Source organism: Castor canadensis, chromosome 9 (assembly GCF_047511655.1).
Source record: "Castor canadensis chromosome 9, mCasCan1.hap1v2, whole genome shotgun sequence".
Classification (NCBI taxonomy): Eukaryota; Metazoa; Chordata; class Mammalia; order Rodentia; family Castoridae; genus Castor; species Castor canadensis.
Window position 1 is genome coordinate 32842494 of NC_133394.1, and position 19880 is coordinate 32862373.

The window sequence follows — 19880 nt, forward strand, 5'->3', positions numbered from 1 at the left end:
CCTTCCAACAGCTGTTCAGTTGCTCCTATGGGATCTGTTTTATAAATAATTTTGCATTTTTAGAGATACTACCTGGCATTCTTAGAGTAAAACAATTTGTAAATTGCTAAAAATCCTCAAAAATGGAGCCAATAAATTTTATTTTGACTTAGCTATTTAACTTTGTAATCACATGATCAGAATTTAAAGATTATAGAAGCAATTCAAAGCAAGCTCCAAAAAAAAAGTATGAGCAAATAGTTTAATTTAACCAAAGATTGACACATATAGAAAGTTTAAGATGAAGTCATGTGATGTGAAACAATTATTGACTTATACAACTTACATTTGACACACTTGAGAGTTCATGTTTTTTACTTAGTTCTGGTGATACAAAGATGACTAAATCATTATCTCTGTCCTTTAGGATTTCCTAGTCTAGTAGAACATCCAGAAGGAAATAAATACCAGTAGAACAATGTACTTGAGATGCCAATAGGTAGAAATGAGCACTTAAATATTTCTTGGGGCAGAGGGGATAGTTTCAGAGATTTAGTAATTTTACATTTTGGAAAGTAAATAGTTTTCCAAATGTCAGGAAAGGAAAGGAACTAAGTTTGTCATGGTTTTGCACATGATTGAAAAGTTGTGGATAGGATTAGAAAAACCCTAAGGATTTTTCTAATTTAGACAACTGTAAAACTGTGATTCCATTAACTGGGTCATTTGAGAAACACAGAAAGTTCAGTTTTAGGGAAAGAAATAGTAAGTTTGGTTTTGAATGTGTGGAATCTGGAGAATCTACAGGCATCCAGCAAGAAACATTTAAAAATCAATAGCACATTTTTGTACTTTAGGCCAATATAAGAGGTTTCCAGTGGTTACAAGCTTAAGAATGTCCATGGGAACTGAAAGGTAACAAATAAGAGAAGCTGTCTGAGAGGAAAGTGTTATAAGCCTGAGAAAGCATTTTCCTCTTTAATCAGGGCACAAGTAGTTCCAAGTAGAAGCATGGGCTTAATGACATCAACCCTCAAGTTTTTAAGAGCTGTCAGAAGTCTGAATTTGTATGTGAAATCTGGTTTGTAAATATTGGCAACTATTTTTAAAAAAATGCTTTTTAAAAATACTGAGTAGCCACTATAAAATGGTTTGAAGGTTTCTAAAGAAATTAAGAAATAGAGCAACTAATATATATACGAATAACAAAAAGAAAGAAAACTAAGGTGGTATAAACCAGAACACTGATAGACTCCTGGGTTTGGGATGGGAATTGCCTGGGTATGGGGAGCAGTGAACTTTCTGAGGTAATGAATATATCCTATATATTGTGAGGGTTGTGGATTACATAAACACATGCATTTGTCATAACTTAAGAAAATAGAACTATCCTATAACCTAGCAATCTGTCTTCTGGACATACATCCAGAAGAAATTAAATCATTACCTTGTATAGGTATCTGTAATCCCATGCTCATGTTAGCATTACTCACAAAAACCAAGCTATGGAAAATCATGTCTGCTAATAGATGAATGGATAAAGAAACTGCTAAATATATACAGTGGAATATTAATCAGCCTTAAAAATAATGAGAGCTTGCCATTTGCTACAACATAGATGAACTTGGAGGACATTATGTTGTGAAATAAGTCAGACACAGAAAGAAAAATATTGCATGATGTCACTTATTTGTGGAATCATTTTTAAAAATTGAAGTATACAGAAATAGAGAATAAAATAGTGGTTACCAGGAAGTAAGGGAGGAAGGAATAAAGAGATGTAGGTCATAGGACACAAAGTAACAGGTATGCAGGATGACAAGTCCAGACAGCTAATGTATAACCCAAGGATTGTAGGTCATAAAATTGTTCTGTGTATGATTTTCATACAAAATGATTAGATGTTTGCTGCTATTGCCACAAAAGCAAAGACAAAAATGGGTAACTGAGATGGATGTGCTAATTTTCTTCACTGTTGCAACCTTTTTACTTGTGTATATTTTTCCCAATAACATCATGTTATATACCTTAACTATACTCAATAAGAATTTATATAAAAAAATAGAAAAAAGTATCTTTTGAGTTAATCACAAATACTGATCAGCCTAAATAAACGTATCTGAGGACCATTTTCAGGCACTTAGCAGCCAGGTTGTTAAACTGGACTTCAGATTTAAGAGCAAGAAGGGGGCTACAGACAGACCCAAAATTGTAAGACAAAAGACATGATAATACAATTATGAGCTCCCCCATATCCTTGACCACATTGGATAGTCATTATAAATTCCATTATCATAAAGTCTAGATCTGATTTTAAGTCTGAAAGTACGCTTTAGCAAGTTGGGAGTTGGGATCTGGGGAGACAGAGTAACACCAATAATTTTATTTTAGCTCAAGAAAGCCTAAAGGAAAACAGTTTTAAAATGTAACTTAAAGCTATCTAAAAAGGAATAATCACCCTATTATCTATATTCATTTTGACTTGCTATCTTGGTTGATTAAAGAATATAGTAAAGTTTAAAGTATATTATCCTTCCAGTAATACATAAATATTGAAGGTTCTAAGACGACTAGGGAGGCAGTGCAGTCTGTATCTACGTAAAAAACAGGTAGAGTGTCTGAATAACCAAACATGAATAACAACACCAACAATCTCAGATCATAGTCAACTAAGCAAGAAGGAATCCTTACAAACTTCAACATGTGAGCAGGTGGGAACAAACCAATTTAATGCCAGCACCTGTGTAGAAGGAATTGGTGAGAATACAGCAGAGCTTCTGAAAATCCTGAGAACGGGAGGGCCCCAAAACTACTGTTTCCTAAAATGCAAGGGAGACCAGTATGAGATCAGCAGCAAAACTGGCAAGGGATTCAGCAGATTCTTAAATTGAGAGTGACTACAAAGGAACAGCAGGAAGTTCTAACATTGCCAGAATAGTGCGAGGTCTAGGAACTCCAAAACCAACCAAGTAGAGATCTGTTCTGGGACAAAGCCCAGCACTATAGAGAAACCACTAGAACTAAAGTCTTAACTGAACAGGACTGGGCTACAGAGGCAGAGGAAAACTCAGGTTTAGATAAGTAGAAGATGAAACAGAAGCTAGAGACCAGAAAAGACAGAGATATATACATGTCACTTTATGAAATTACCAGAAAATGAAACTCAAGAATCATGAGGCTAGAAAAGTTATTCTACCCACAGAATAACTTGTTAAAACTACAGCACAGAATATGATCAAAGTACTTCATGTGCATGGATGGACAGTCACATGAAACCTTTCATTTTGTACAACTAATATAAGGAAATGAAATACACATCACAGAAAAGGGTTATGGTTAATTTTATTTAAATCAAGTTCCTGTAGTAAAAAAGGACAATGAAGCAGAAAAAAATCAGATGAAAACTATAACCCAATATTTCAAAAGAAATTTGGAGACATTTTAAATGATAGAAAATATGAGCAACATAAAACACCAAATAAAATGAAGAAAAGAAAAATTTTAAAGAGTAAGAACTTAGAAAAGAATAGTAAGTGTAAAAAGTGCACATGTATATTCAAAATTATACTGGAAGTCATAGCCAGTGCAATAAGATAAGAAAAGGAAAGAACAAATAAAATTGTTTGCAGATGACATGATGGCTTATGTAAAAAAACAAATTCCCTCAGCCCACATTAAACTTAGAAGCGATAATAGAAAACTTACAAGATTCAAAGTTAACATTGAATTGTCAATCGGTTCTCTACATACCATCAATGCACAATTAGATCTTGATGTTAAAAAGACAGTATCGAACTGGCAGAGTGGCTCAAGAGGTAGAACGTCTGCAGAGCAAGTGTGAGGCTCTGAGCTCAACCCTCAGTCCCCCCAAAAAAGTGCATACTTCTGTGTGTGTGTGTATGTATTATGTATAAATATAAATATATATAATATCATATATATTATATATCATCATAATCAAAAAATAAAATAGGCATAAATCTAACAAAATTTGTACAGGGTCCATATGTGAAAAGCTGAAACTTTTGTGAAAGAAATCAAGCAAAATCTAAGTAAATTAAGAGATATTATGTGTTCATGAATTAGAAACTTGACTTTCTAGAAAGCACAGAGACACACCTGGAGCACCCTAGAACCATATCTTTATTTCTAACATCATTCTTCAATAAAGGAACACTTACCTAGCATGCATGAGACCCTGCACCAAAAAAGAAAAGACAAAAAGCAAAACCAAGATGGACTGGTATCATAGGAATACTGAGAAAACAAAATCTAAGCCCAAACCCAAACCATGTTGACATGGGATATGTCAAAGGAGCAAAACTAAAAGAACTCTCAATGAATAAAAAAAGAAAAGTGAAACAATCATAGTAAGAAATTGAAAGAAGTAGTATCAGGTTGTAGTCCAAAGTACAAAATAAATATCCATGAGTTCATATTAATATAAATGCTTAAATAAATGAACAAGAAAGAAAAGACAAATGTCTCCCACAGAATTCTCTCTCTCTTTTTTTTTTTTTTTCTGTGTGGTACTGGGGTTTGAACTCAGGGCCTCATGCTTGCTAGGCAAGTGCTTTCTCCCACAGAATTCAAAATAATTTGTGTAACTACTCCACTCTCAAGGAGAACATGAAAAACTTCCAATTCCTTAAGTGTGGGCTGTACATTGCACTTCCTTCCAAAGGATTGAGTATAGAAAAAGAGGGCAAGAAAAGAATAATTTCCCGGGAGAAACCTGACAACATCGCTCAGTCAGGTGAATGGGGTCAGCACAACAGTGATATAAAACCATGTTAATAATAGGAACCATACACAGGATAGAATGTGATGAAAATGACACTCTGCCTCTGTGGTCTTCCACCCCCAACCTTATAACCCCAGTGAAATCTCAAAGAAAATATCTCAAAATTTCCAATAGAAAATACTGATCAGGATTCCTCACAGCTGTCACAGCTAAAAGAAGCCTCAGGAGACATGGCAAATAAATGTAATGTTGCCATCCTAGATGGGATTTTGAAATAGAAAAAAAAAAAAAGATTAGATAAAAACAAAGGGAGCAGGGCCTGGTAGAGTATACCTGTAATCCCAAAACCTGGAAGGCAGAAGGGAGAGGATCAGAAGTGGATGCCAGTTTGGGTTACATAGCTAGATTCTGTCTCAAAATCAAAAACAAAGCAAAACAAAAAAGCTGAAGGTAACTAAATAAAATATGGCTTTTAATTAATAAAAATAAATTAATATTAACAAATATACCACCCTAATGTAAGATATTAGAAATAGGGGTTTTGGGGTATAGACCATTTGGGAACTCTTTGTACTATCTTAGCAATTTTTCTCTAAATCTAAAAATTTTAGAAACAATAAAATCTATTTAAAATAATATGTATAGATTGAATTTTGGACTTCCGTCTTGCTATCCATCTCTATCACTTGAGCCATGCCTCCGGCCCTTTTTGCTCTGGTTATTTTGGAGATAAGGTCTCATTTTTGCCTGCCAGCCTGGAGCACAATCCTCCTGCTATATGTTTCCCACCGCTTCTGGGTTTGAGAGAGACATTGCACACCACCACACCCAGCTTTTTTCCTTTGAGATGGGGTCTTACAAACTGCTTTTATGCAGGCTGTCCTCCAACTGTGATCTTCCTAATCTCAGCCTCTCTTATAGCTTGGGATGACAGGTGTGTGCCACTGTACCCAGTTATTGGTTGAGGATGAGGGCTCATTAACTTTTTTCCCCATCTGGCCTCTAACTGTGATCCTCTTGAACTCAGCATCCCAAATTGCTGGGATTACAGGTGTGAGCCATTGGCTCCTAGGTTTAAGTACTTTTGACAATATTGGATTCACTTGGATAATACAGGGTACTATTTCCATTTTGAAGTCTTCAATCTTAACATGGGTATTCATAGGTTCTGGGGCTTAAGACATGGGCCTCTTTGGGGAGCTATTTTCCTGCCTACCACAGGCTCCAATTCACTATCTATAAACTTCTAACAGGATAATTAAAAAGAAACTCACATGTAGACACATCACAATGAAAGTGCAGAATTCCAAACAGAGCAAGATAGTAAAAGGGCATAAAGAAATAAGAGAAGCAGACAACTGCTAATTTTGTCAACAGAATTTAGATGACATAATGAGGTCTCCAATGTGTAGAGAGAAAATAATTGCCAACTTATAACAGACAACCATCAGTAAATGTCAGTATAGTATTCTATACTTTGTAAATACGCCTTTTAAAAATAAGATGAAGCACAGAAATTTCCAGAAAAAAATGAAACAGAATGTACAACCAAAGGACCCCTCTATAAGGTATCTTTTAAAAAACATACTTCAACCAGAAAAAAAGTGACCCCAGCTGGAATCTGAGATGCAAGAAGGAATGAAGAACAAAGAAAGTGGTGACTGACTCTTTAAATCTTAATACTAATGTCTCGTGGAGTTGAACTCAAAGTACCCTCTTCATTTACCCTCTCCAGAGTATTCTTAACCTATCCAGGTGCCAGTGGCTCACACCTGTAACCCTAGCTACTTGGCAGGCAGAAAGTGGGAGAACCACAGTCTGAAGTCAGCCTGGGGAAATAGTTTGTGAGTTCCTATCTAAAAAAAAAAAAAAAAAACCATCACAAAACAGGCTGGTGGAAAAGCTCAAGTGGTAGATTGCCTACCTAGAAAGTGTGAGGCCCTGAGTTCAAACCTCAGTACCACAAAAAAAGAATATTCTTAACCTAACAAAATGATTTTCAGGATTCTTTCAAAATGCTAAGCCCTTTATTGAATTGAAAATATCCTTAGATTTTAAACTATTATGCACTTTTAGGAATAATTTGAAATATTCTAAAAAAATTTTTTTTAATTATTTCTTTTTTTTTTCTAAACAGAGCAAAGTGTTCTGATGATATAAATAGACTTTTTCTTCTCATATAACTATCACACATCCTGTCTTTCTATTTCTACATCTAGTAGAGTGATATATTTCCTTTCAACCTTTAGTGGGGTAAAGTTCATTTATCTTCTAATCTAGGAAAATAAGTTAACTCTTAACAACCTATGATACTTATAGAAACATGACTGTACTTTGGAACTTGTCATCTACCTATAATTTAGAGTGTTTGTATTTATCAGCAAAATGGCAGTTTTGCAAATATTTCAGTGCCATGTACCACCAAAAGGACTTCATGGCAATAGCATTGTTTTATGTATTATTCTATTTTGTCCTAATTAGCACAAATCAACTTTCCCCTTGTATTGGCAGTGCTTTATTTGCTTCTATATTAAATTGTGATGGACTAACTAAAAGATTGTCCCAACTCATAACAATTTCTTATCATGTATAAGAAATTACTGTTTCCTACTTCCCACCTTTAATGTTTTTAAGCAAAGAAGAATATTGGATGTAGGTTTTATGGTTTATTTTTCTATATTCCTTAAAGCAGTTTACTAAATTAATCTGAACCTAATTTTTATGATATGTAAAATGATTGTTGTGATGATGTACTATAAAAATGTAAGGCATTTAACACAGTGCATTGTACCTAGGAATTAGTCCATCGAAGGCACCTCTTATTGCTTTTATACTGTGCTGTGGTTCTGCACTGTTCCACATGCCATGAATCTTAGGAGATATCTACCATATACACTGTATTTGCTCTGCTTGGCTGACAGAGCAACAAAGAAGAGTGCTTCTTATTTGGTACAGAGTTTTCTGAATATGGAAAGGGTTTGTCATTCTTATTTCATGTTGGTAAAACAAGTGTAATAAGTCTTTTCTCAAACGTGTTTGTAAAAAGAAAATGTTAGAAGCAAAATGTGAAAGGATGATGTTATTTATAACTAATAAAAACAGCCTCATTGAACATACTCTGTTCAAATGACTACTTAATACAATGACTCAGAAGAGCTTTCTAGTGGAAATCAAATGCTCAAATGAAACAGCACTTATGTTATTAGGCAATAGTGATATGTCTTTTATTGGTTGAACTCTGGTAAACACCTGACAACGAATAGTACTTTACCCGACACGTATCATGCACTACATAGTCTAACCACAAACTTGAAAAGTCCCTAAGTAACTGACTCTCAAATGAAAATTCAAAATACAGTTCTTATAAGAACAAGTAAGATGCAAACTGGTCCTTAATTTAAATAAATGTGTAAGTAAAGTTTAAGTGATATAATGTCTTCATATCCCTATGTATGTAACACAGAAATTTCAGGAACATTTAAAAATCTATTCAAATGGAAGGTGAGAGTGCTTTTGCATTGCCTTGTATATATAATCCTTACTATTTGTAAATCCTTATATTTTCTGAAGAAAGCTTTTCTAAAAATGGCCTTTTTTGTTTAACCCTAATAAAACTGATGGTAGCAAAGTTCTTCTCTCAATGAAAGATACAACCAGAACTTTCATCTTTTAATTCTTTATGACCAATATACTTCAAGAAGAAATATGTTTAACTATTAAATTTTATATCTCATATTGTGACCCTATTAACTGTGCTTTTACCTAAGCTGTCTAAAAGCTATAAGCTCAAGTTTAGGAATGTAAAAGGGTGTTGAGAAGAACCAAGGTAAATTTAAGAACTCATTTTATACTGAAACACAGCTGAGAGTATTTATTTTATTTTTTTATTAGGATATATTTGTTGTACAGGGGAGATTCATCATGATAATTCCAAATAGGATTACACTGTATATTGGTTAGATAGTCCCCACCATCTCTCCCTCTCAACCCCATCCCACCCCACTTAAAGTAATTGCAACAGGTTTCATTGTTCTACTTTGTATAAGAATATGACGTCCATCAACCGTATTCCCTCACTTTAATATCCTTCATTCATCCTCACCCCTGCCCACAAGTACTCCCCCCCCACACACTGTGTCTACTTTACAGTCCTATCTTTTGTTCTTAATTTCTAAGTCAGCGTTCAAAGAGGTTTCTTGATGTATCCCTGCTGTGAGTATACTTTATTTTAGTCAGTTCACCCCCTTCCATTGCTCTCCCTCACCCCTTCCCCCCACCTCCCATTTTTTCAACAGCTTCAATACATACTGTTGTATCTGCTGAGAGTATTTTCAAGTACACTCAAGTAATTCTTCACCGGTTTTGCCCTTTGTTTGTCAAAGCATCCCTGTCCATGTCACTTCATTTCAGTAAGTTTTGTTCACATCAGACCTTCCTGCAGGAATTTCCAGCGGCAAGGTTTGGCTCAGTTAGTATGGCTTTAGCTATACTAGAGTATTCTCTTTAATTCTAGAGAAATTTCTTAATTAATACTCTGTAGCAAAGTGGTAAGAACTGGGATTCACCCTCTGACTCTCAAGAAATGGAATTCTGGAACTACAGGATTCCAGCAAGTCAATCTGGGGACTCAGACAAGTGTTTCTGGTCATAGATACAAATACAAGTGTATTCTGACAGTTGGCCTGCTGCACATTAATGATGGACTAGGCTGATTTGCTCCAGCCCCTGAGAATTTCATGCATAAAGAGACTCATCTGTTTTGGTAATGAGAGTTCTGACTTCTTTAATATTATATTAAAGTAATTAGTGGTGGTTTGACTTAATTTAGTTTTAAATTATAAAATTCAGAGTGGATTGTTATAATGGCATACAAATAGTATAAATATTCAAAAATGACCATAGAAAACAAACTAAAATTTACTTGAGTTTAGCAGAGTTTGACAATCTTCATCACCTGCCCATACAGGTTGAGAAATATAGAGACAAGCAGCTAATATCAAAGGCATGCATGTTGGTGATTATGTGTTGAGCAGGGAAGTGTCAACTTCAGTTTTCTTGGAATGTTCCTCAGTACTTCTGCATTTATTGGTAGGTAGACTTATTTAGTTTAGTTCACAAAAGAGACAACTTTCTTGATTTTCCTCATTGAGTGGAAAAAAAGAGTGAGGCTAAAAACTACAGCCCACCTATGTTTAATCATTAATAATGAGCCCTTCAGTGAACTTAGGTCCTGATTTTGGAGTTTGGAATCTGACCTTTCCCCCAAAGATAAACATTATTGTCGTAGGTCTGAGGAGGGTCACTTCCTCGCTGGCTGCCATCAGAAGAGTCCACCTCTCAGAGACTACTAGCTGGGAGCTGGATGCAGTGGAAGATAGCTAGGCATGATGATTCTCCTTGCTGTGCTTTTTCTCTGCTTTATTTCCTCATATTCTGCTTCTGTTAAAGGTAAGCTTGTGTTGGCTGTTCCTAAATTTTAATTTCCATCTATGGGTGAAAGTTTGTGAGTGTGTGTGTGTGTGCTGAGAGTTCCTAACTAAACCATCTTCAAAACCATGTGACTTTGGAATGTTTCTGAAAAGTATGACTAAGTGGAAATGAAAACCAAATTCAACTTTCTACCTCAATTTCATGAAAACAGACGATCCTTTTCATTTTGGCTCCTCAGACCAGTGTGTTTCTTGCTTCAAATTCTCAACCATGGCCTATTTTTAAAGGGGGAATAATGCCAGCTATTGTTACCTGCTGCTGTTGGTCAAATGCAACTCCTTCATTTGAATTGTAAAAGAGGATTTAAAAAATCCATTCTTAAATTTCCTTCTGGTTGCTTAGCAATGAGACATCAAGAAGAATCAGATCCAATGAAAAAGGCATTTGATTTGCCAAAGAAATATGAATGAAATGGTAATTCTGTTGCCATTCAAAAGTCGTAGAATAATCATAGTTGGTGAACTAAAGAAAATAGAACCACATGATATGCGTTTAAGAAGTGCAACTTATTATCTTTGGAAAAGTAATGTCGCTACTCAAAGTGTATACTTTAAGATGAAATTGACTTTAAAAATATATAAATTGATACCCTCAGAAAAGGCAAGAGAAAAAAAAGCCCCGTATTTTATGAGGAATTGTTTCAAAGGACTATATAAAATATATTAATATGGAATCTTATTTAAATCAACTAGATTATCAATTCCTTGGGTTTCTGAGTGTTGCCCTGTGTAAAATGATCACTTTTTAGCATCTCTTAAAAAGGCACCCTGTTAAAACCGATAGATGTAACAAACAACTTACATGATAGAGCTCGGTTTTTAAACTATGTACTCAGAGCAATTGACATAAAATCATTCACTTCAAAACTTTAAAAACCTATTGGGGATAAATTTGGCTTTTTGGACATAAAGTAAAATTTGTCTCAAGTTTTTTTACATGGAAAATTTGTGCAGGAGGAGAAAGGGAAAACTTTGTTATTGGAGCAATGAATATAAGGTTAAATTTTACTTTACCTAAACAAATTACACTTTAGGTTTTTGAATTAAAGATAATGTTTTTACCAGTTTCTAAAATGGCTAATATTTGCATACAATTTATTGTCCTTACTTAACTGAAAAAAAATGAGAAAAAAGTAAAGATTCGTAAATCATGTCTGACAGAGATTGTTATGTGGACAGCATACTATTTTATCATCTGTCAAACAGATGGTTTAGTATTTGAAATATTAGTAATTTAAGCACCATAATGTCAAACCTAATACCATGATTATTTTGAGAAAAATAATTGAGATACAGCAGTTACTGTGGGCTTCTCTTTTTCCCTATTCCATAAACTAGAAATTTGCAAATGCACCATTAAAAGATTTAAATACATACATCTGTGCACACATGCCTCCCACACACACATACAACTGCACACGCAACTGACAGAGATTGTTATGTGGACAGCATACTGTTTTATCTGTCAAACAGATGGTTTAGTATTTGAAATATGAGTGATGTAAGCACTATAATATCAAACCTATTACCATGATTATTTTGAGAAAAATAATTGAGATACAGCTGTTACTTTAGGGCTTCTTTTTTTTCCCCATTCTATAAAGTAGAAAATTATAAATGTTCCCATAAAGGATTTAAATGCATACATCCATGCACACACACACACACACACACACACACTCACACACACACAACTGCACATAGGGAAATGTACTTTAGAACAAGACAATTTGTTGTATACAAGTTCAGTGGCAAATCCAGATATTTAGAACCTGAAGCTTGTGCAATTTAGAGACTATCTTTGAGAAAAGATTACAAAGATAATTTACGTTTACAAAGGTTACTGAGAAAAGATAAGGAATGTCTACACACTGCTAGGGTCCCCTTCCAAAGTCTTAGAAGGAGCCTGGGAAGTGAGAGGCCTGAGCTTAAGATTCTTTAGTTTCATAGCCAAATTGCTTAGGCCAACTATCATAAATAAAAAGTACAGGACTTAGTTCCCTCTGGGATGGGGTAGCCTTTGGTATTAAGTACTGTGATTTCATTATAGATTATTTGCCCTGGTGATGATTAATATTTAAACAGCAAACTACATGTGAAGAATCTACCTTAAATCGGGCCATTCTAAAATTGGGATCCCATGCATCACCTCCAAACTCATCTCTAATTTAAGTTAGCAACATAACTGTTTAGTAAATCCTAAGGACTGCATAGGTGTTGAGAGAACAGAGGAGAGGGTTAGGATGAAGGTTAGTATGAAGAGGATCTACATGATCTGCTGAGTGTGGATTTTCTAGTCACAAGTTTCCCTACTTTTTCAATATTTGTTGTAATGGTGGGTGATTCTCAATGCATCTTCAGGTTTTCTTTACATAATGTCATTGCTTTCCATTTAACATGTCAACTTTAAGTCTGAAGTGTTCCATCATTTCTGGTTTTCTCTTAGTGCCTGACCCTATCCTTTACTTATTAATTCATTTACATTCATCATCATCATCTCTCTCTCTCTCTCTCTCTCTCTCTCTCTCTCTGTATGTTTGTGTGTGTATGTGTGTCTCTCTCTCATCTCACAGTTCTCTGTTGGATTGTTAACTGCTTTGCTCTCACCCTATCTCTGCTGAACAGCTCTCTCTTCAAGCCTCACTTTTACTTCTGCCTTGTCCTCTTACTGAGCCAATTAGCAGGGCTGTTGCACTCACCTAATGTTTTGTAAATGAGTACAGTATTTAAAACTGTTTCTTAAACTTTTTCCATCCTTCAAAAATTCTAAATGCACTCAAGGGGCAAATTGAAGAAGTATTGACTCCTTTTTTGACTAAAGTGAATTTATCTTTTTTATTAACATGTATTAGTTGTACAAAGGGGATTCATAGTGATACTTCCACACATGCATACAATATACCTTTATCAAATTCATCCCCTCTATCCCTCCCCTCATCCTCCCTCCCCCCTTCTTGATACAATTTCAACAGGTTTCATAGTTGATTTCATCTAACACCACTTCCAAAACAAAATGCCATTGTGTATATACTCCGAAGAGCAATGCTCTCCAAAAGAAATTAAGTCAATAATACAAATGCAACATGCCCTGATGCACAGTGCTGCCAGATAACATAAACAGAGAAGGGATCACAGGGACCACACTGTAGCACAATCTACTTATTCAAACCATTTTAGATGTTTTACACATCAGGCAAAAGAACAGTCATTTTAGCCTGTTGAGTGAGGTAGGAAACACATGGAGAGAACAAGGTCCTTTCTTCCCTGTGCCTTATCACCTTCAAGTCCTACTTAAGGACTGATTTTTTAATATATTCCTTTTCATATTCATTTAACCAGCAAACTAAGAAAAAAATTAATGACGTGATAGTGTTCGGACTTTAAGAAAGACTACTTTCCTACAAAATTTTTCATAATTGTTTTAATCAGAAGACACTTTTTAAGCTGGTGTTGTGGTATGCACAGAATCCCAGCATTTGGGAAACTGAGGCAGGAGGATCGAGAGTTCAAGACCAGCCTGGGCTACATAGTGAGATCCTATCTGAAAAAGCAAATACCAAAATTAAAAAAAAGAAGAAGAAAACAAACCCCCTCAAAAAGAGAAAACAATATCATGAAGTCTCTAAAGTCTGATTTGAGTAAATTTAAATATCATATTCTACATTATACCTGCTCTGTTGGGTTGAACTTGGAGTCTGCTTCTGTCAGCAGGCATGTAATGCTTACCTTTCAGAATTGCTGTGAGAAGTAGAGAAGACAGTTTGTATTACTTTTGCCCTATGAGGAATTTGATAGATGTCATAAAAAAGAAAAGAAAAAAGAAAACCTCCCTGGCCAAAATATCTTTCCTGCCCAGAAAGCAGTGTTTAAACCTTTTTCAGAATGCCCTGTTAGAATGCAGAAAAGCTGGAGATAGAGGAGGCTGGAGAGAGTCATAGTCTTGACTCTCATACCCCTAATGCATCTCATACCCCATGTTCTGCCTGAGTTGGTGTTTGGACAGTTTGTTTTTGTGTACACACAGTACCTGCTCTAACACTTCCTTCACCGGCCACTTCTTGATTTCTATTAAAAATCCTTATCCCATTTCTTTGAACAGCTAAAACCTAAAACTAGATACTTCCTGAATCTCTGCAGCAGCTCCCTGCCTCACTCTAAGTCAAACTCCATGTCTGTGCAAATGTCTTCCTGACACCCTTAGGCACCCATTTCACCTCATCTCATTCTATTGGGTCTTTCGCTTACTCAATTTCAAACCCTTTGGCCTCCCTGCTGGTTGGGCATTATACCTTCCTGAGGTCTTCTTAGGGCTTTTGCACTTGCTGCTCCATCTGTGAGGAAAAAGGGGAGTAGGAGGAGTGGGAATAGGGGGCAAGGGGATGTAAGGATATCTTCCCAAGATATCCACGAGGCTGGCCTAAAGCCTTCACCTTCTCACAGAGGTCTTTCCCTCAGCGTTTCAGTTTTCTTCATTAGTGTACTGGATGACTTGCTTATATGCTTATTTTTTTATTACCCTTCTCTCCCTCATTTAAATGCAAACTCCATGAGGGTAGAAATTTTGTCTCTTTTAAACTGGTATAACTTCAGAGTCTAGAAAAGTGGGTACTCAGTACACCCTTGTGGAATGAATGAATGAGTTCCTAGCTCACCCCCAAAGAATGTTTAAAAAAATTAATCTAAAATTTCAGAGGCATATAGTATAGGTAAGAGCATGGTGGCTAGGGCTATAGGGTGAGTGTTCTAATCATGTCTCACCACTAATTCCCTGAGGGACCTTGGGTAGATTGTATCTGACCACTTTTTCCTCTGAGTAGTGCGTGTTGTAGCAGGTGGCAAAGCTAGTGAACCAGGTTGTTACTGTGTAGATGGTAACTGCTTCTCAGAGGTTTTCTGAATCTTTTGGCTTTTCAAGGTATTTTACTTCCTTTCTCAGTTGTCTTACTTTTGGTTTAGTGAGCTTTTCTGTCCCTCTCTCCACATGTATATTTCTTGAGGGGAAAAAAGTTACAGTTGCCTGCCTGGTATAGTGCACTAGGCAATGCAACCGATTGTCCCTGAGGAAAACTGTATAGATTGAATTTTTTTGACTCTCTCTTGAGATCCATACATAGAAAATATATGGAAAGAGTTTATATGACTATACATTTCAAGTTATTTCAGGGAAAGATTTGATCCTACTTCTTTACATTTTGAGGAAGCATATTAAATTGAATTGGAAACCATATGAACTTGTCTATATGTGAATTTTCTTGACTCACAATACTGATTTGTATACGGTTTGATATTAAATTTATCTGGCCAAATTTAAGCCTGTGCTAAGATTTTATGTAGTGAAACATCACTTTATTCAGATACATCTAATGTTTCTTTGTACCAAAATGTGCTAATTAATAGAGTAAGTTACAGTAGAGGGATGTTTCTTAAATACCAAAAATACTTAAATGAAGGAATTGTTCTTTTAACCGCCAACACTACTCTGGCATTTAACTGCTCACATTCAAATATATCTTAATTACAAATGGTTCTTATTATATTTATAAAGCAATTCCTGTCAAGACCCCTAACTGAACTCATATTCACATAATTAAAAGCAATACAATAGCATTACTTTAAAAATTGTCCCATTTCTCAACCAGGAGAGTAGTTAGATAACCTTTTAATTGATTAGAGATACAAACAGGTTTTCTGAAATAAGAGTTTGTTTATTTATGCTTTTCAAGTCACTGGTTTCAGCAGATGGAGAAGCAGAGCCATTCTTAATTCCTCAGACACTTGCTAAGCTCCCACTGAGCTAGAGGGCTGCACTGGTGATAAGACAGTACGTCCCCTGGCCTGACAGGTGCCTTATGGTTAAAACTGCACTTGTGGCACTCTTTTATGCAGGTCACACCACTGGTCTCTCATTAAATAATGAACGGCTTTACAAGCTCACATACTCCATTGAAGTTTTTCTTGACCGGGCCAAGGGAAAACTCCAAGACAGCGTGGGCTACCGAATTTCATCCAGTGTAGATGTTGTCTTACTGTGGAGGAATCCTGATGGTGATGATGACCAACTGATCCAAATCACGGTGGGCATTTTCTACTAAAATAAAACAAACACACAAAGATTACATGTCATCAAAGTCTTTAAGAAATGTGCCACTTGAAAACACTTGTTTGTGCATGGGTTGTACATAAGCAATTAATTTGTTATCTTTCACTAAAATAAATACTAGATCCACAGTTTTTAAGTTTTTATTGATCAAAAGTGATCTGTTTTTTCCAAATTATTAAAGAATTCGAAGATACAGACTGGTGAGCAATAAGGGTCTGATATCTAATTCTATATTTCATATTAATAGGGACATTAAATTGAAATGCATTCAAGATATCCTGGGAGGGAGGGATCTACAATGTTTGCCAAGTGAAAAACAATTGAGACTACTCTCACAGAAATGTTATAGTTTCCAAGTCAGATCAAGACATCCTTACCCACTTTTCTGATCTATTTATCAAAGAATAGCAAACTGTTCTGCATATAGCATTTATATAGGTCCTTGCTCACTGATTAGGTTCTTTACCTTTAATTTTATGTACACAAATAGGGTAGAATGGGGCAGAGGTCCTTTCAGACAAACAGCACAGAAAGAGAAGTGATCAAGCAGACAGCAACTGTTCAAAACAAGTGAAGTGAGAAACTTGAAATAAAAGAGCCATATTCATGTCACAGTTAGTATAACCTGGAGTCACAGAGTTCTTTAAGCATTGACATTTTTGCCTAATTCAAACAATCTAATATTTTAATACCTACTCTACCCTTTTAAAGTGAGTGGCAAGGTCCTATGAATCATGCATTGAAAAATGACAACTTTAATTTGTCTATTCCTTTAGCATTTTATTTTCTAAGAGACTCTAATGGAGACAGACATGGGAAGTTGTCTTAGCAGGTTTCTTTGTATGACTCTAGATAACAGATGTAAATGTGGAAAATGTGAATCAACAGAGAGGAGAGAAGAGCATCTTCAAAGGAAAAACTTCCCCTAAAATCATAGGAAAGGAAAACTTGGAAGCTCTGAAAAGACCTGTGCTCCTTCATCTAATCCGTGGGAAGGTAAAGGGGATTGGGGGGGCGGAGCACATCTTTTTCTTCAACTTGCTATTTTTCTTCCTTTTAATAGAAATTATTTTTAGGTAATCGCATTGTCACTATTTTTCTGGTAAGGGCAATTATTTCAAGAACTAATAAAGAAAAGTTGGAAATTAAATGCTTTCAGAGTAAATGAATGCACCAAATTTTCACATTTCCTAGTTTCTTACATATTTTTGTGAAAATCTTTAGAGTAGAATTAAGTATTTATTTATTAATAAAAGCCATTACTTTTAAAGTGCTTTTCTTATCAAATTAGGAAAGATTACAACATTATTATAACACAACAAGTGATCTGATAAATTCAGGAAAGTAGACAAATTAGAATGAAATACCAAACTTAGATAAGTTATATTAAATTGTTATGAGGGTATCAATAGATAGCCAAAGTGCACACCTGAAACTTTTGAAAGGACAAGGAATGTCTAAGGTAGAATGACTGTGAAAATATTTAAAATTATGACTTGGAAAAGCATTTAATATATCAAAATAATGAATGAACACTTTAATATCTATTTGAAAAACTGCTCAGGAAATTATTTTTTAATTATCATATTGTTGTTGTTTTGGAACACATTGTGACACTTACAAAAATGCTTATAATGTACCATAGTTAAATTCATTAAATTCACCCCCTCCATCATTCTCCTTTATCCTTCCTCCTCCCATTCTTAGAATAGTTTCAACAGGTTTCTTTTGTCCATTTTCATCCATGAGCACAGAATATTTCTACCATATTCACCATCCTACACCCTCTCCTTATATCCTCCCCACTCCCACTGACACCAACCCTCAGACAGGATCTGTTTTACCTTTCTAGTCTCTGTTTTTGAGAAAAAAGACATTTTTTTTTGTTTGAGATATCTATATATAGAGTTTCACTATGACATTTCCATGTATATATGTATTGTGTCCTGAATTGGTTCACCTCTCCATTTTTCTCCTTTCTACCTTAGTCATCTTCTTATTGTGATTTCAACAGGTTTAAAAATTCTGTATCCATTCTTATATAGAAAGAACATCACCCATATTCACCAGGAAATTCTCTAAGTGGGCATTATTTATGTTTTGAATCTAGTTTATTTTAAATGGTCTTAAATATATTTGGAGTTGAGAAGAAATTGTGATCAGTGAATTATTTGGCAATATACATATGGGTTTGTGAAAGTTACAGATATTTTATTGACATTCATAAAAATACGTCAATAAGATGAGAGCTCAATTTTAGGCACCAAAGTAGAAAAAAAGAAAGAGAATCTTATAACACTGCAAAGCTTAAAAATTAAGCTTTATAGATTTAAAATAAAGATTAAAACGAATACTTTAACAGAAATTTCAGACCTCTACATTGCTAATCAGAGTATCATTTTTATTTTTATAATGTGCTATGAAAGGACTCAGGAGAAGGAATCTTTTTCATCACCTCTCCTACAACCGAATATGAATCCTTATCTTCAGGAATGCTTTCTCTTCCTTTCCACTTATCAAAATACTCTCCAATTTCAGGCTTTGCTTACAGACCCTCCTTGTTTTGTAAAATCCACACCCTTCTAGCTCTTATCACTTTTCTTTTGGCCATTCATATTTACTGCTAGATTATGGTTTTCAGTAGAGAAAACTCTCATTCCTCTTTATATTCTAGTCCTGCTCCTCCCCTACCTCATGCTCTTTTGCTTCTTCCCACTCCCAATTACCCAAAACCATGCCTTGTGCTCATTGACTTGGAATTCCAAAAACCTTTACTACCAATATCTTCCCCAAACACATGCTCCCCTGACCTTATTTCCATCTAAGCATTTATCACAGTGTTCTCTCTGTTTGTCTGCTGTCCACATTCAGAGTAAGTTTCTTATGGGAAGCAATTACATCTTTATCTCTGTCACCCTGCTCGTAGTAGGAATCCAAGAGATGTTTGTAAAATAAAAGGATGAGCAAATAAGATTATGAGGGAATAAATAAGTCAGACTTGGAGAAAAACTTGACCAATCATTTTTAAAAGATTCTGGGCACCTGTAAAGTGCCAGATGTCACATGTATTCTCTCTCTCTCTTTCTCTCTCTCTCTCTCTCTCTCTCTCTGTACTAGAGTTTGAACTCAGGGCTTCATGCTTGCAAGGCAGATGCTCAACTTCTTGAACTATGCCTCTAGCCCTTTTTGCTCTGGTTATTTTGCAGTTAAGGTCTTGCTTTTACTCAGTCAGGCCTAGACTGTGATTCACCTATGTTAAGCTTCCCTCTGACCAAATTTTTTTCCATTGCAATGGGTTTTGCAAATTTTTTTTTTGCAATCTCAGCCTCTGGCATAGCTTGAGATGACAGTTACACCACCATGCCCAGATGTTGGTTGAGATGAACTCTCTGACAGGGCTGGCCTCAAACCACAATTCTCCTAATCTCAGCCTCCCAAGTAGCTAGGATTACAGGCGTGAGACACTGGTGCCAGACTTATATGTATTGTCTCTTATCTCAGTGAAAGCCTGAGATGAAGGTGCTGCCTTATCATCTTGTGATAGATGAGAAACTGAGGTTAAGAAACT

The 19880-nt window shown here is 35.3% G+C and overlaps 1 protein-coding gene across 1 annotated transcript in view; it reads left to right on the top strand.

Annotated features, from left to right (window-relative positions):
• The first annotated feature begins 10011 nt into the window (after nt 1-10011).
• Nucleotides 10012-19880, top strand: part of Mttp (microsomal triglyceride transfer protein) — a 49798-nt gene continuing 39929 nt past the window's right edge. Inside the window, exons 1-3 of the mRNA XM_020181010.2 lie at nt 10012-10171; nt 16099-16286; nt 17165-17308. Of these exons, the coding sequence (XP_020036599.2) occupies nt 10108-10171; nt 16099-16286; nt 17165-17308 (396 nt within the window). The 5' untranslated portion in view covers nt 10012-10107. The remainder of the gene's footprint in view (nt 10172-16098; nt 16287-17164; nt 17309-19880) is intronic.